The sequence below is a fragment of the Gracilinanus agilis genome, chromosome 6, assembly GCF_016433145.1.
Source record: "Gracilinanus agilis isolate LMUSP501 chromosome 6, AgileGrace, whole genome shotgun sequence".
Taxonomy (NCBI): domain Eukaryota; kingdom Metazoa; phylum Chordata; class Mammalia; order Didelphimorphia; family Didelphidae; genus Gracilinanus; species Gracilinanus agilis.
The window spans coordinates 167341237-167358653 of record NC_058135.1 but is presented as its reverse complement, the minus strand read 5'-3'; the positions used below and the strand labels follow the sequence as shown (position 1 = coordinate 167358653).

Sequence of the window (17417 nt, the reverse complement as noted above, 5' to 3'; positions counted from 1 at the left end):
TCCCTCCCCTTCCAAAAATTCCAAAAATTCTCTACGAGAATTCTGCCCATTTTTCTGTCCATTTCTTTCATTTCTTTCCTTCCTTGAACCACTTTGGAAGCTAAATTCTAGATCTGCTTTAGGTTTTTAGAAACCTAGGTCAAAAGATAATCAATTGAAGAAAATTTGTCGTCCCTCTATAAGTAAAAATTTATTTTGGCTTTAGTTTTAATATACAGAATATCATCAACATAAAATAGAAAATGATCTGATATTATAATACTCAACTGTTAATTGCATAGTCTAAAATATATGTAAGTTAGACTAAATGATTTCTAAAGTTTCTTCCTACTCTAAGACTGACAGGTTAGCTAGTTTGTTTTCACACAGATATTAAGATAGCAAAAAAAAAAAAAAAAAAAAAAAAGGCTCCAATCCAGCCAGGACCTCTGATTTCCAGTCCACTATCATTTCTACTTATAGGGTTTTGAATAATAATGTAAATATTGTTATTTTTTTAATATTTGGGAGAAATTAAAAGAATCCTAACCCTTACTCCCAAAAATAAGCAAACCCAATCTTAAGTTCTGTATCCAGCGATCTTAAAAAAGTAAGTCAAGTGGGAAATTGTTTGAAGAATTTGAAGAGGCCTTTCCTTTCTAAATTCTCACAGCCTTTATTTTTTTCCCTAGAGTTCTGAATGTCCATTTAAGATTATATGTGTAATGAATGCACTGAGGCTTAAACTGACTTCCAACTTCATATTTAAGGTAATTCTTTTATCATTTAGTTTAAAACCTTTGCCTCTACTTACAGATACTTACTTTTTTGTGGGGGTAGGGTTTACATGTGTCATTAATCAAGACCTATTTTCATATTATTAATATTTGCATTAGAGTGATCGCTTAGAATTTACATCCCCAATCATATCCCCATTAACCCATGTGATAAAGCAGTTTTTTTCCTTGTGTGTTTCTGCTCCCACAGTTCTTTCTCAGGATATGGATAGCATTCTTTTTCATAAGTCCCTCAGAATTGTCCTGGATCATTGCATTGATGCTAGTACAGAAGTCCATTACATTCAATTGTGCCACAGTGTAGATACTTACTTCTTACCAAATATCTCTGCCCTTGTGCTATGCTTACTGTGAACAAGAGACAGCAACACCAAAAACTAAAGACTGACATGTCTAACCCTTGTTTGGCAGGCTTTCTTCAATCATCACTGAAATTAGCAGAATTTGCCAATTTTTTACATTCTTTTCTAATTCTAATGACTTATTTCAAAGCTAGTATTGGCCTAGCAATGAATTTCATCAGTAACTTGAAGTCTAATTCAGTTGCAAATGATTTAAAGACTTTAGCTGCCGCAACATCAAATAGATGTTAGATGCATGATGGTGATCATAGAACCTCTGATTCCATGAGTATAGGGATATATTTCCTTTAATATTAAATATTTTGATCAACTGGTCAATTCTTTACATTAGAATTATGTTAGAAGAGTAACTATACCATTCCCATTCTTATCTTGATGTGGATGACTGTCAAAAATATAGCTCCAGTTTTTATATCTCCATCTGCCAACAGGACATCTCCAATTGTATGTTTCACCAGCTCCAGTCACCTGCTTATCATTCTGGCCATCACTTCTGTCTATAACAGGATCATTCAACAGTCTTTTGCATTAATAACCTAAATTTTAACTTTCTTCTCCCTCACTATTAAATTAGTAAATCCTCTGCATAGCATCTTTTTTTAACCCTTTTTTTTTTAAAACCCTTACCTTCCATCTTGGAGTCAATACTATGTATTGGCTCCAAGGCAGAAGAGTGATAAGGGCAGGCAATGGGGGTCGAGTGACTTGCCTGGGGTCACACAGCTGGGAAGTGTCTGAGGCCAGATTTGAACCTAGGACCTCCCATCTCTAGGCCTGGTTCTCAATCCACTGAGCTACCCAGCTACCCCCTCACAGCATCTCTTGAATCCATCCCCCCTCCTAGTTGTACTGCCACCATCCTAGTACAAATCCTCCTTACCATATAAATGGAATATTATAAGTCTCCTTATTCAATGTAAGAGGAAAGCCTGTTTCCAATATAGTTTTAAAAACTTTGGAATAATATAACTTGGTAATGCCAGGAACTTTATTAATACTGCCAAATGTAGTTGCCATTCAGAAAATATTTAATATCAAACTAGAATTTCAATGGATTTATGTGTAAAAAGTTAATATGGAAATTAACCTTAACTATAATCTTTCCATGATACACATTTAGAAGTTCAACAATGGTTACCACATATGACAATTTAATAATTTAATAGTATAATTTATGTATCTATCAGCAATTTCTCATCTCCAGTCTTTCTTAATTCAAGAAATATTTTCTATAATTGATACTTCAGATTATCTCCTAACTTAACAACATAGTGACCAAATTATGAACACAGAGATATCTGTTCAATGATGTCTTACTAACCCATGACTCCGTAAAGAAGCTGCTCAAATCCGAAGGCCCAAAGGCCAAGTTTCCTTATACCTCTTTTGAAAAAAAATGTAAGCTATTTCTGTAGCAGTCATATGAAGTTGAGATTGGAGGCGTATGGGTGGGGAAACATTATAGACTATAGAGGGCCTAAAGATTCAATAACAGAAGAAGAGAAGCTATTAAAATCACAACACTTTTTTAGGAAACCAAATCTGGTGCCCAATATGTCTTTCCTTATACTGGCTGAAATTCTAATAAGAGAATCACTTAACATAAAGAAAATTTTCTTTTAAAAAATAAGTAACTCTGGAAAAATTAAGTCACCATTCATTGTCCCATTAGAGAGAAATGAGCAGAATGCCATCGATTAAGTGAAGAGTCAGCTGAAGTCTATTGCACTGAGAGAATAAAAAATTTCATTTAAGGTGGAAGGAAATGCAACAATTTTTGGATTATGGATATGTCATATCAAGAGTCATAAGGTTTCATAGCAGTGCCAAGTGATTTAAGGCTTACCAAAAAATGAGGAGGCAGTAGAAAATGAATGAGGAAGGAAGGAATACTAAAGACAAATTTAACTTTCCTTTGAAAATTTAGTGAAGGACTTGAAAACAGAAACCAGAAAGTACTACAACCTAATTATATTAAATCTTATATGTCATTATTCTTAAGCGAGCTTATTATTACTAATTCTCCTGGAATAAACAGTTTCATGAATGATGTAGCAAACGAACATACCCAATATTTTAAAGAATACACGACTGGAAATCTAGTCTTTGCATGAAGACCTATAATAAGGAGGAAACCTGAAGCAGTCAATATGACTTTTGGATATCATCACAGGATTATCAATTTTTGCTGGAAGGACCTGACATCTAATTCAACATTTTGTAAATGAGGAGCTTGTCTAAGGTCAAACATGCAGTAAAAGTGGCAGTCAAAATTCAAACTTAATTCCTTTTAATTCCATATCCAACATGATATCTCTTTCCATTATATAAGTTTTCCCATGGAACCTAATTCTGCATCTAAACTTCTACCTACTCTTCTAAATTTTATCCTTCAAGTCAAGCAGAGTATATTGCTCAACTCTTCCATAAGATAGCTTAAAATAAGTAAGCACAACTACGCCTATCTCTTTCTCCCCATCAAGTCTTCTCTTTAGTTCTTTCAGTTGTTCCTCATACAAAATGACTTTTAGACCCTTCACCATCCTAAATGACCATCTTTGGACACTATCCAAATAATCAAGTCCTTCCCAAAATATGGGAGCCAGAACTGAACATAGTATCAGGTATGGTCTGATGAAGACAAGAGTATAATTTTTACCAATCTTCATTTGAACAGATGGCATTTAGAAACTTTGAATGGATTTTAATTCAACTTTCTTTTTCATTCTGTCAGATAGAGTCCAAAGCATTTTGATACTCACGTTGGAATAGGAACTTGGCAGGGTGGACAAGGCAAAGCAGTTTGAATATATGCTGGTTCAGAAATCTGTTCCCAGGGACCGGCAGGTTGATGCTGTAAACAAAGGAATAAACTGAATGAACGTTATCATGTTTTTGGACTCAATAATCTTTATATCCACGACAAGCACTCCAAGACATATAATTAAGCAAAAAATGTTCCAAGAAGAAAATTTTTGCTTCTTCACTGTTTTTTCAAATATTTTGTCTAGCCCTGTATTTTTATCCCTAACTTTATGTTTTTTAATTATAAAGCTATTTTACCTTCATAATCTCCTTTAGTATTATCTTTTTAGGATTCTTTATGCTTACTAGTCAAAAAGAATCCATGGGGATTTTTTGAGATTAATTAGAATGCGTGTTTATCCTTTCTGGGTCAAAAAGAATTAAAAATATAGCCAGAGACTAACTATTGAGAAAGGAAAGGAAAATCTTTTACTTTTCTTTCACAGCTTTGTTCTCTCACTTTGTTACTTCTATCTCTCTCTCAATTTCCTTGAGTTGCTGCTGCTACAATGGATTATGGACAACTGTCACTGAGCTACTGTTAAGAACAACTGCTTGAGGTTTCAATATACTTTTTATGAACACAAAGTTTATGTCAACAAGTTAGAGCTACAAACTGCTACCTAGTAATTCTTGGTTCAAACTGAAATGGTGAAAAAAATTCTAATGGAAAGGTTTAAATTATTTTGTAAAACAATTACAGCTCTCACTCTCAATATAAATAGAATTCAACTCAAATTTTGTGCAAAAAGGAAGTTCAGAAATATTATACAGTCTGGTTATGAATTTCTATTAACTTCTGCCAATGACTGCTGTGAAACTTTAAACGAAGCACAATTCTTTGGGAAATGTGAGAAAAAAACAGTCTGAGGAAAATTCATAGGAACAAAGGATTTGAAGGTGGGATAAAAAGATCATGTAGTCAAATATTCTCATTTTAAAGTTGAAAAAAAAAGACTAAGGCAAAATGACTTGTCCAAAGTCATTCACATAGTAAGTGGCAAAACTCTTACCTTCTGACTACTAATCCAATGCTCCTTCCACTGTATCACACTACCTTGATACCTAGAAGTTTAGGGGGCTCATAAGCCCTACCTTCCCCAAATTTTTAAGTGAAAAGTTTAGGGGAGTAAGAGATAAATTAAAATAAATACAGTAGTAGTTCAAGGCAAAACAATGCTAAATATTTTCTAAATATCTTCCAAAGAGAGATCAAATACAGACAAGTGACTTGTTTAGCCATGAAATACAAGAAACTAGCTCTTTAGAACATTTCCTTCTTACCGTGCCAGTTTGCTTTACTAATGCTTGGTCATGGCATGGAGCAGGACATAAATGACCACATTTTTCCAGAACTTTTTGGCAAGATTGATGACATGGAGGACAAGGGCCAAAATGACATCGATGTTTTTCTCGATTTGGATGATGGCAAGTTGAAGGCTGGCTAAATCAGAAAACATCAACAAAAGTTTGTGGGAGTTTATTTTTTAAGCTACTCAAACAGTTCTATAAAATTTGAGTTACCAAAAAATACATAAAAGTATAATAAATCCTTATGGGATAAAGTTCAGAAGTTAAAGAATATGCTATTAATCTTTAAGAATACAGAGATTTCACTGGCATTGGGAAATTATGGGTGAAGAAATTCCTTCACCCAAAGCAGGTTGGTACTTTCTCTATAACTTAATAGTTTTAGAGTTGCAAAACTTGAACAGCACAAGGGAAAATCTCAGAGTTTCAGGTCACAAGGTCAGTCCAAGATTCAAGATCAATAAACCACAAGAACCTTTATGTTTAGTTAATGGTATTGCTTGGCATAACTTTTAGTCTTCAAATGGACATTAATTTATATGTTTACTATGTCAGTGTAAAAATATTCTATGCACATTCAAGTTTTAACACTGAAGATGTATTTTATGATGAGAAATCAAATACTATTAAGTCTAGGTAGGACTTCAACTAACCTACACAGCTCTTTGCACCTGGGTGGTTTGGTGGTACGTTCTCTGCCACAAGGAACGGTCACCTTTGTTTTACCACACTTACACTTCACATCTACTGTTTCAGGACAGGGATAACAGCTACCTAAAAAAAAGTTCATAAACATTTTAAGAAACATAGGCAAAGATGACAAATAAAATCAAAGTTAGAGAAGACATGAGAAAACAAATGCACTGTAGGTGGAGTTGTAAATTAACCCAACCATTCTGGATATCAATTGGACTTATTCAAATAAAGTGACCCAAAATGTCCATACCCTTTGACCTAAGTGATCCCATAATTTCACATATACCCACAGAAACTGAGAGAGGAACAACAGTTAAATTAAAATGTGCACTCTTTCCAGGAGTTATTCTCTAGAGGCAAAGAACTTTAAGCAATGTATGTTTCTAACCACTAGGAAATGGCTAAAAGAAATATAAAACTAAAATGGAATTTCACTGGAAAGCAAGAAAATGGCCCAAAAGTTTAGAGAACATAGTAATATTTATACAAATTGATGCAGAGTAAAATAAGCAAAAATCAAGATGACTTTTAAAATGTAAATGAAAAAGACTACAGAAAGTTGAATTAAGTACCAGGACAATCATTAATGAAGACATGGAGTTGGAGAACTATGAAGACAGAAAGATATATACATTATTAAATGTGGTCACTTTACCAGATGTTTTTGTGTAACTGCTTTTGAAGGGAGGGTTTAAAATGACTATTATGTAAAGGCAAAAAGCATCAATAAAACTTTCTAAAAATTATTTCTTTCCTTAAAATTACCTTCTCGTATTAACTTAAAGTAATTGTACATTCTTATAACTATTCAGAAAGATTTAAATTTAGTGAAAATTTAATGATTTAAAAACATTCCTTCTTGATCTGCCTCAACCTTATTCAAATAAATTAATAATAATAATACATTAGACATTATCATTTCCCTAAATGAGAGGGGGAAAAAGTTTGGGCATATCAACAAGTATGAATAATTCTATACTATCTATGACTTAGGCTTAGCTACGTAATGGTAGGCATCAAGTCTTTTCTATCATCTGCACTCTTTCATTTAGCTTCAATGACACCCTGTCTTCTAGCTGTTTCCTACAAACTTGCCTATACATGCTCAAAAAACTCTCATTTGATCCAGCTACCTCCACTTTGAAACATTACTTTCCTGTCTTTGGTAGCCCAGCTCCTTGAGAAAGCTATTTAAAACAGGTACTTCCACTTTCTCTCCTTTCACTCTTCTGGGAATCATCCTTAAACCATAATTGCTCTCTCCAGAGTAACTAATGACCTTTTAACTGCCAATTTTAATGGCACTTTTCTCAATCCTCATCCTTCTTTGCCTCCCTGTAGGCCTTTGACACTGTCAATCCTTCCCTTGTCCTTAATATTCCCCTCTCTCTAAGTTTTTAGCACACCACTCTCTACTGGTTCTGCTATTTATCTGATCATTCCTTTTCAATCTCTTTTGCTGGATGAAGATCTAGATCACACCCATCATACATAAGTATTCCCCAAGACTTTGCCCTGAGCTACCTTCTCTAAGGTACTTTACTTGGTGAGCTCATCAGCTATTTTGGACTCAATTATCATTCTATGCTGATGATTCTCAAGCCTTCTTATTCTTCTCTATCTCTCTACAGATCACCACTTTTTTCATCTTCAAATGCTTAATGGATATCTCAAACAGGTTATCTAGCAGATATCTAAAACTCAACATATCCAAAATTGGTCACATTATCTCCCCTCTTCCAATCCTCCCTCCACAGGCTTAAAAACTGAGTATCATCCTTGACTTCTCACTGTCTCACCTCCATTATCTAATCTGTGGCCAAAGCCTGTCAATTTCACCTTGGCAACATCTTCTCAAATACTCCTCCTCCTCCTCCTCTCCTATGGTGCTGCCATCACTCTGAAACAAGCTCCCATTACCTCACTCTTGAGTTATAACAGATGGGTCTGCCTGCCACAAGTCGCAACTTATGCCACTCAATCCTCCATTCAGCCACCTAAGTGACTCATATACAGCTGTATATAGCTTATTTGCACGTAGCTATATGCATATTTACTCCCCCACTAGATGGTGAGCTCAAGGGCAGAGGCTCTATTTTGCCTTTCTTTTTGCTTCACACAGTGCCTAGTACACAGTTAGCACTTAATACTTTTTAACTTTGCATTTTCCCTCTGCACATAACACAGAAATCTTACTTGAGTTAAATCCAATCATAACAAGAGAAGTGGGTGGCACACTGGAAAAAGCACTGGGGGCAGCTGGGTAGCTCAGTGGAGTGAGAGTCAGGCCTAGAGACAGGAGGTCCTAGGTTCAAACCTGGCCTCAGCCACTTCCCAGCTGTGTGACCCTGGGCAAGTCACTTGACCCCCACTGCCCACCCTTACCAATCTTCCAACTATGAGACAATACACCGAAGTACAAGGGTTTAAAAAAAAAACAAACAAACAAAAAGCACTGGGTGTGAAGGCAAAGAAGACATAAATTAATAAATCCAATCCCAAATTTTCATAAATATTCCATGAAAAAAATAAACAAGTTTCATTTCTCTTCCCCATGTTTCACAACACAGAGAATCATTTGTGTGATATAACATGTAGCAAAAGAGAAATGAAACCTTTATTAATAAAGAAGAAAAGTTTGCAATAAAGCTCCTCAGATCTCTGGCTCCATCTCAGAAAATCATTCCTAGTTGTAAAAAGGCAGGGATAAACCTGCCTAAAAATGTTTTAGCACCCAAAACACATACCCTCTCTCATCCTAACGGTTTAGATGTAAAGGTTTTAAGTTATTCCACAATTCAGCTAATACTGATAGTGATAAAGGCTCAAGTGGAGTTTCTAAAGTTACTTAATGCCTTCCAGAATATGCTATGCTATAATCAAAATTCTTTTGAAAGAAAGAATAAATACTATTCATAATTACATAGCTTTCCTTAGAGGAAGGGAAAATTCTCCTATCTGAGCCTCTTACCTTCTTTAAAATAAAGCTGTTGTTTTTGCTTATCTATTTTTTTAAATTCTTACTTACCATCTTAGAATTAAGAATAAATAACAAATACTGGTTCCAAGGCACAAGAGCAGTAAGGGCTAGGCAACTGGGTTAAGAGGCTTGCCCAGGGTCACACAGCTAGGAAGCATCTGAGCCACTCAGCTGCCCCTGCTTGTCTATTTTTAATAGAATTCTTAAAAGGTTCTATTCTCCAGCTTTCAACTCTTTCTTTCCTTTTACCTTTTCTCTCATCTGATTCTGGACAGGGAATTTTAATTTTTTTATCTCAAAAAAATCTTAGGAAACCCAGGTTATATACTATTACCAGGATACTCCAAGTTACTACATAGTAAACAATCCTATATTCCAATTTTAATAGTGTGCCTGGCATACTTTTAGCTTTCAGTAAAAGATCATGTGTAGTGTGGATTTTTTATTTTGAAACAAACATTAAGTTTACCCCTAAAATTAACACCAGTGTTAATTAACTACCTAACTTTGTCATATGTTCTAACAAATGTTGAAGGACAGCCTACTGGCTCCTACAGAAACTAACAAATAATCCCAAAAAGCCTGGGGGACTAGATAGCATTAAATACTGAGTAAATGATATGGGAGGGGAGAATGACATGATGACAAAACTCCTATTCTAAAAAAATGGAAAACCAATACCAGAATTAGATTAAGAAATTTTTATAAATTCAATTGACATACTCTATTTCTACAACTGAACTTAAAAGAGTTTTTTGAAACATATAAAACACGTTTTTTAGCTTTAAAGCAAATGTTGACTCAACTCTGAATGACTGACTTAGAACAGAGAAAAGTCAACCAAACTACAACCTGGGGAACACCCAATATTTGTTATGCAAATATCTGAAACTTTGCACTGGATATTTTAAAGCTTGACTATTATAAATATTACATTAACAACAATTCAAGCTAAGCCTCTTTGAGCCAGATAGTAGTTAATTTCATTTTCTGCTTTTGCATTCAAGAACAGTTTTATCTTTACCCTCTTCTGAAGACTGACAAAAAAATTACAGATAAACTTTCAGTAGTGACAATTATAATTCAGATACCATTCAATGCCTTTTACCAATTTTAGTGTTAAACAGATAAATTCAACACTTATCTATAAAAAAAAGGAACTTGTCAAATATAATCTTTCCTTCATCTCAAACTACATAATCATTCTGTTCAAGCTCTAATTTATCCAAATAATGTTTTGTAATGCTTAACAGACTTTAGAGATTTGAAAAAAAGAAAAAAACTAAATAGATTATCATTTTTACCTGACAGATATTTGTAATTATAGAAAATCCTTCCTAATACATAAATTTAAGACCTAGTTTCAGATATGTGGTCTACAATGTTTAAGTCCTAATATATGCCAGTACAATTTCTTTCACTGTTATTTGCTCATCCTAATGGAGTACAGAAAAACTTGTAAAACTGAATCATTCTGTCTTTTGCATTGTAGATCATGCATACCAACCTAGACTCAGATATTTGTAATTCTATATATTTTACTCCTTAAAGAGCAAATGTCATCATCAAAGTAAAATGTAAAAAATGTGGCCAAAAACTACCTCCGTCAGATAGGTTAGTGATGTGAGCTAATAAAAGATGTTTAAAAGGAAAATATCCCAAAGAGTTTTCAAAAGAACAGCAAAAATCATTATGAAAAACTGCCCCAAATCACTAATAAAAGAAATGCAAACAAACAAAAAACTTCAAAAACTTAAAAGTTTCAGCTCACATCCAGCAATCTGTGAAAAATGTCCACTGGTAGTATATAGATCAAGGAAGACTACACAAAAGCCCATGTGCACCAATATATCCAGAGTAGTACTTTTTGGTAATAGCAAAGTACTAAAAAGAAAGTAGATGCCCACTGATTAAGAAATGGCTTGGGCAGCTGGGTAGCTCAGTGGAGTGAGAGTCAGGCCTAGAGCAGGAGGTCCTAGGTTCAAACCCGGCCTCAGCCACTTCCCAGCTGTGTGACCCTGGGCAAGTCACTTGACCCCCATTGTCCACCCTTACCAATCTTCCACCTATGAGACAATACACCGAAGTACAAGGGTTTAAAAAAAAAAAAAAAGAAATGGCTTAACATATGATACAGGAATGTAAAGGAACATCACCCAGGGCTTTGCAAAATAACTTTGAAAGAATTAGAACTCTTATCAACACAAAGACATACCACAATTCCAGAGGACAGTTGATGAAAGATTCTCTCGACTTATAAATAGAGGATCATAGCTAATAAGGAATTTTTTTTGCTTGAATATACATATTTGGAATGGAAAAAAATAGGTTTGTATATCAAGGGCATGCTATCAAATTATAATGACCAAACTTAGCCCCAAAGAAGATATATGAAAAGTCATCTCACCCTCCCTTCTTGTGGAGCTAGGGGACTATGCATATGGAATACTGTAGATAATATCTGACTTTCTGCTCTTCTGGTTAGTTTTATTGAACTATTTTTTCCCTCTTTTATATTCATTGTTATACTGCTCTCAAGGAGGTAAGAAAGGATAGCTAGAAATGTAGGTAAAATAAAACATATCAATAAGTCTTTAAAGTAAAAGAAAAAGGAAAGGAATATGGAAGTTTCATAGAAATAAAGTCATGTTAACTGATAGAGAGTAATATAAAAAGAACCAGGAAAATGTACAAGTAATGATAATGTAAATGTTAAGAACAATATAGAATGCTGAGTGTCTGAAACTTAGCCCCTACCTCAAATTGTTGTTGAGAGAATCAAACAAGGTTTGAGTATAGTTCATGGCACACAGTATGCATTTAATCCCTTTTCCCTCCTGCCAGAAAAGACTTGGGAAAATTGCTTCCTCCTTTCTTTGCAGAAGATAAAGGAATAGAGTGTAAAATATTGTACTCGGAATGTCAAAATCTCTTAGTTTTGCTGGACTATCTTTTTTTTCCCCTTCCCTCTCTTTAATAATAATAAATAACAATAATGCCTAACACTTATATGGTACTTACTATGCGCCAGGAGCAGTGCTAAGTGCCTTACAATTATCTCACTTGATCCTCACAACTCTGGCAGATAAGTTCTATAATATCCCAATGTTAAAGATAAGGAAACCAAGGCAAACAAGTTAAATGACTTGCCTAAGATCACAGAACTAATAAGTATATGAAGTTGAATTTGAACTCTGGTTTTCTTGGATTCCAGGCTCAGTGCTCTATGTACTGCACCACCTAGTCACACTTAATAATAAGCAAAATTATTTCATCAAAATAATTTGGTTAATGATGGCTTTTGACTTACCTAGGCTTGGGTCTATTATTTATTTTTTATTACAAAGGATGAATAGAATTCTGATCAGGGGAGGGGAGAGAAACATTTGGAAATGAAGGTGATATATAACAAAACATTTCAATAAATATTTAACATTTTTTAAAAATTTAAAGGCAAATATCCTCGGAAAGGATGAAATCTATCAGTTATTCTATCATTAATATGAATTATTTTTTTAAACCCTTGTGTCCTATCTTAGAATTGATAGTAAGTATTGGTTCCTAGTATAAGAGGGGAAACTTTGACTATATGTCAGGCGCATCAGCGCAAGCTTTCATGGCTGACACTAGGCAGAAGAACTGTAAGGGCTAGGCACCTGGGGATAAATGACTTGCTTAGGGTCTATCCATTGAGCCATTTTAATTACTTTCTTTGGTTCTGTATAGAAAGCAAGGTCTGGAGACAGGAGGTACTGGGTTCTAATCTAACGTCACTGTGTGACCCTGGGCAAGTCACTTAACCCCTGTTGCCTTGCCCTTGCCACTCTTCTGCCTTGGAACCAATACACAATAGTGATTCTAAGAAAGAAGGTAAGAGTTTAAAAAAAGAAAATGAGAACAGAAAAAGATCAGTAATTATGACTGGGCAAAATTGGGCACTTCTGAGAATCACAAGATAGATAATGAGCTTCAGCTTGTCAGAGGAAGAAATGGCAAAGGGTAGGAAAAGAGGTTGCTTATGTGGCAGATGGTACATTAGTGAAAAACTCTCTCATTCCATGTCGTATTTAAGACATCAAATAGTGTATAGCATAGAAACTTGGATATTTCTGATAATTTTTGTTGTAAGATGATTCAGATTCTACAAAGTATTTGGTATTCTTCAGAGACCTTGTTAAGTATATTCAATTTTAAATTTCATAAGACCAGAGGAAACAGCAAAAAGTTTAAACCATTATTGAAGTCTCCCCTTAAAACCAATTCAAAAAGTCCTAGGTCCGAGAAGAATTCGGGACTTAAATTTGACAAAAGCTTTCCTTCAGAGATTTTAAAAACCAATCTTGCCTTCAAAAGCTATTTTTCACCAAAATTTACATTCCTAAAATGCATTTTTAGATACAATATCTTTCAAAGGGGAAGACTATCTGGTAACAATAAAATATATAATAAAAGGACACTTATCTAACCAACAAATGTCCAGGTTTTATAATGGATTGGGGCCAGGGCAGACAAGCATCATTATCAAACCTCCTATCTTGCATTTTGAATAGATGATCTCTTCCTAGGGATTGAAATTCTATTTGAAAAGAAATAAAGAGATGAGCACTCCATTTTGAAGTGACAGCATGTTTTAAATACTATACTCATTTGCACATCACATAAAGTGCCTTCATTTTATGACTTTATAAGGCTTTTACAGAGGGATATAGTATTCAATTGACCTTTTTATGTGTGACAGAGGAAGGGTGGGAATAAGAAGAAAATGCAATTTTACATCATTCTAAAAAGAGAATTATCCAAAGTTTCATAAATAGCAAATATTTCATACCAATAAACACTAGTTTTCTCTTATATTTAAGACATATTTTTAAACAGAAATATATTAGTTAAGATATTAACTTGACTAGCCAATATTTAGGCACTGTCTTTCCTTTTTCTAATTTTCTCTAGTTTTCTGGATCTGCACGTCAGAGAAAACTACTGCTCCCATCTCCAGGCCAGAGCAATCTATCTGGTGAAGAATCAATGTCAGAGCCTTAAGACCTAAGTCTAAATAAATATATGCATTTACTGTTCAGGTAAGCATATAGTAAACTGTGTTAAATGATAAATAAAAGCTGGGTAGAAATAATAAATAAAAAATAAAAAGCATATATATATATATATATATACATATATATATATTTCAGTTATAAGCACACAATCAAGATTCTGGATGGCCAAACAAATATTCTATAATTATTAACTAATGTAAGCATTTTATCATGATACCTGGGAGCAATGAGTTATACAGTGACAGCTGCCTGCAGCAGGCAAGTCAGTAGTCTCCACTGGACCTAATCATGTATCCTAGGTAATTAATTACTATTGTAATATCAAGTGGGTCAAATATTAGCTGCCCAAGCATAGGTAAGTAAAAAGCCATCACCTTCAAGTTATTTAGATGAAATAATTTTTCTTAATAATTATTAATCTAAATAATAAAGTGAAAAACAAAATAATTTCATTTCTTTTACATACTGAATCTACTATATTTAATTTTACCTCTGTGGCAGATGGAGGGACACTTGTGGTTTCTACACCCTAAAGCTCGTGCACATGGTAGATCACAAGGTGGGCAGTTTCCAGGGCAACACTACAGAGAAAAAAAGGTATACAAAGTCTAAATACCTTTGAGTTATTCTTCACAGTGAGACCCACTAAAATTCCTACCAAGAACCTAAAGGAAGAAACAGTATAAAAAGCACAAACTCAACATTATTAAAATACATTTTTTTTTTTTTGCCCTTTACCGCCAGCACTTGGCATAGTGCCTAGCACATGGTAGGAGCTTAATAAATATTTACTGACTGATTGGCTTTATCTGCTTAAGTATTTTAAATCTTTCTTTTATCTTCTTGTTGAGTCATTTTCAGTTGTTTCAGACTCTTCATGATCTACTTAGGAGTATTCTTGCAAAAATACTTCAGTAGTTTCCCATTTCCTTCTCCAGCTCATTTTACAGGTGAAGAAACTGAGGCAAACAGTTACTTAACTGACTTGCCTGGGGTTACACAGCTAGTCTCTATTCCTTTATTTTAAGCTTACCTAAAGAAAAAACTCAGTATAGCTTTACCTACCTTCCCCTTCAATTAATTCTCCTATGACTTTTAAACTTTTATCTTAGTTTAAATCAGTTCATCTATAAAAAGCACAATCTGTTTGACTCTTATGAGTATCATAACCCAATGTAGCTTAGCCACTGGAAAATTCATGAAAAAAACTGGTCTGCTTGCTTTTTAAAATGAGATCAAAATAGAAGGCAATTATGTAAATTAAATTACCTATAATAAGTTCTCAAAATAGGAATCCAAGGATGCCAGAATGATATTTTTAGGAACAAATCAGTGATACCTGTTATCCATGATCCATAAATTAGAAAAAAACACAGGTGTCTGGAACTTGCCCAATTTTATATCCATAAGCAGTAAGTATATTACCATTTCAAGTCCATGCAAATATCCCAACACTGTCCTAGCTGCTTGTGAGTCCACTTTAATAGGGCTAACTCCCTTCTACTAATTCTAGAGAACTAAAAATAAATTTTTTAATGCAGTGGATGAAGCAATGTATATAAAAGATTATCTTACTGGGACTATAAGTCATAGCCTGAATAAGTAAACAATTTAGCTATATAAAAATAAAGTGTTAGATAATGTAAAAAAAAATTTAAAGGCTTCTAAAAAACAACAAAATGTTGGTTTAATGCTTTTATAAAACATTAAATGTTAGTGCTACAAGCTTATTCAACTGAGCAACTGTTTACTAACATCTATAAGGTCCTGATCACTATGCAAGAAGAGACTACAACATTAGCAGATGAGCCAGGGGTCAAGGGAGGGAGCACTTAGAAATGAGGACAGCTGGAAAGGAAGAGCATTAAAAAACATAAGAAAAATGCAGGATAAGACCCAAATGATTCAAGAGATATTAAAAGAAATCCAAGCTTAAAACAGTTCTACTGACAAGGCATACAAAGGCTCCTGAGGGCACAGCCACATCGCTAGTATTTTCTTTAGACTCTGTTCAGCATCACATCATCTATCACTCATCTCCCTGGTCCTACCCTCTCTCCATCCCCAATCCTTTTTCTTCTCAAAGATACCAAAACAGTCTTCCTAATGCAGAGGCCTGATCAAACCATTTTCCTAATCAAAAATCCTCAGTGACTTCCCATTGTTTATAACACTAACATATATACATACTTAATTATAAATTCTATGCATGTACTATTAAATTAAAAATTACACATATAGTAAAATAGAAATAAAAGGATAAGAGAAAGAAATGTTTTGAAACTATTAATTACTAGTACAAAAAAAACATTTTTGCTCTCACTAAAATGGCTTTGTCCATTAACAAGCATTAACTAACTGCCTACTATGTACCCAGACCCTAGGTTTCACACAGGGGATACAAATACAAAGAATCAAACAATTCCTATTCTCAAAGCTCATTCTAAAAATTATGAATAATGGATAAGGAGGAAAGGAATTGACAGAATATGCTTCTTTATTTTTGAAAATTTGGGTTTAATATTTTGAAATACAGTGTTTCAAAGATCTAGTTCTAGATGGGAGACTAGCAGGAAAAAGCACACCAAGCAGCCCTCAGAATGCCACCAAAAAGATGAAAAAAATGTACCAGATCAAATCCTATTGGGAAAATACAAGAAGTCCCCACAATTCATTTTGTCAACCTAGAGACAGAGAGGTCTTTGGACACTGGGGCCTGGGTCTGGCAGGGATCTGCTGTGCCCACAACACTACAGCAATGGGACAGGCCCCAGAACCACACTGGAGCACTCTGATCCATACTGAGGAAACATGACATGAATAGGAGGCAATTAGCAGCTTTGGGGTCCACCTACACAGGTCTGGATCACCAATACAGGGTAGACTGAGAAGGAAGGCATTCTAAGGCAAGAAGAGGCAGGAGGCCTAGGCAATAACACCAAGGTAATGCAGATTGAGAAGGGAATAGCAGTCATAGGGCTCAAACCCAGACTCCAGCCCCATCTGAGGCTTGTAGAGAAATAAGGCAGTCAGGAATCATGAAACAAGGGTTCTCTCACTCAACCAACAGAGCAAGCCAATCAGTTGACAATGGCTGAGTCCAGAAGTAGCTACTGTTGCTCAGACGCATGTCCAGTTCAAGAATCTGCAGAGCTCAGACTAGGGGAACAGAGATCAGACTTTGTCCATTTTGGGAACACTGAAAGCTTACAGGTCCCAACCTTTACAGGTCCCTGAGATCTTGGAAAAGCACACTACCTTTAAGAAACCAGCAGTAGAACCTGTTTGAACTTTCCCTCACTAATTCACTCACTACAATTGCCATCTCTGCATTCCTTCTCAAATTTCCCAAAACTCTACCTTCAACCTGCTCTGCTGTGCACCTGCCTCATGTTGCCTCAAAAAATTGAAACCTTTTGCCAACAGTTCCCTC

At 34.7% G+C, this 17417-nt stretch overlaps 1 protein-coding gene across 1 annotated transcript in view; it reads right to left on the bottom strand.

Annotated features, from left to right (window-relative positions):
* Positions 1-17417, bottom strand: part of NFXL1 (nuclear transcription factor, X-box binding like 1) — a 70009-nt gene that overhangs the window by 29645 nt on the left and 22947 nt on the right. The window contains exons 11-14 of the mRNA XM_044680176.1: positions 14475-14565; positions 5908-6028; positions 5228-5387; positions 3901-3992 (exon numbers count right to left, since the gene is read on the bottom strand). Of these exons, the coding sequence (XP_044536111.1) occupies positions 3901-3992; positions 5228-5387; positions 5908-6028; positions 14475-14565 (464 nt within the window). The remainder of the gene's footprint in view (positions 1-3900; positions 3993-5227; positions 5388-5907; positions 6029-14474; positions 14566-17417) is intronic.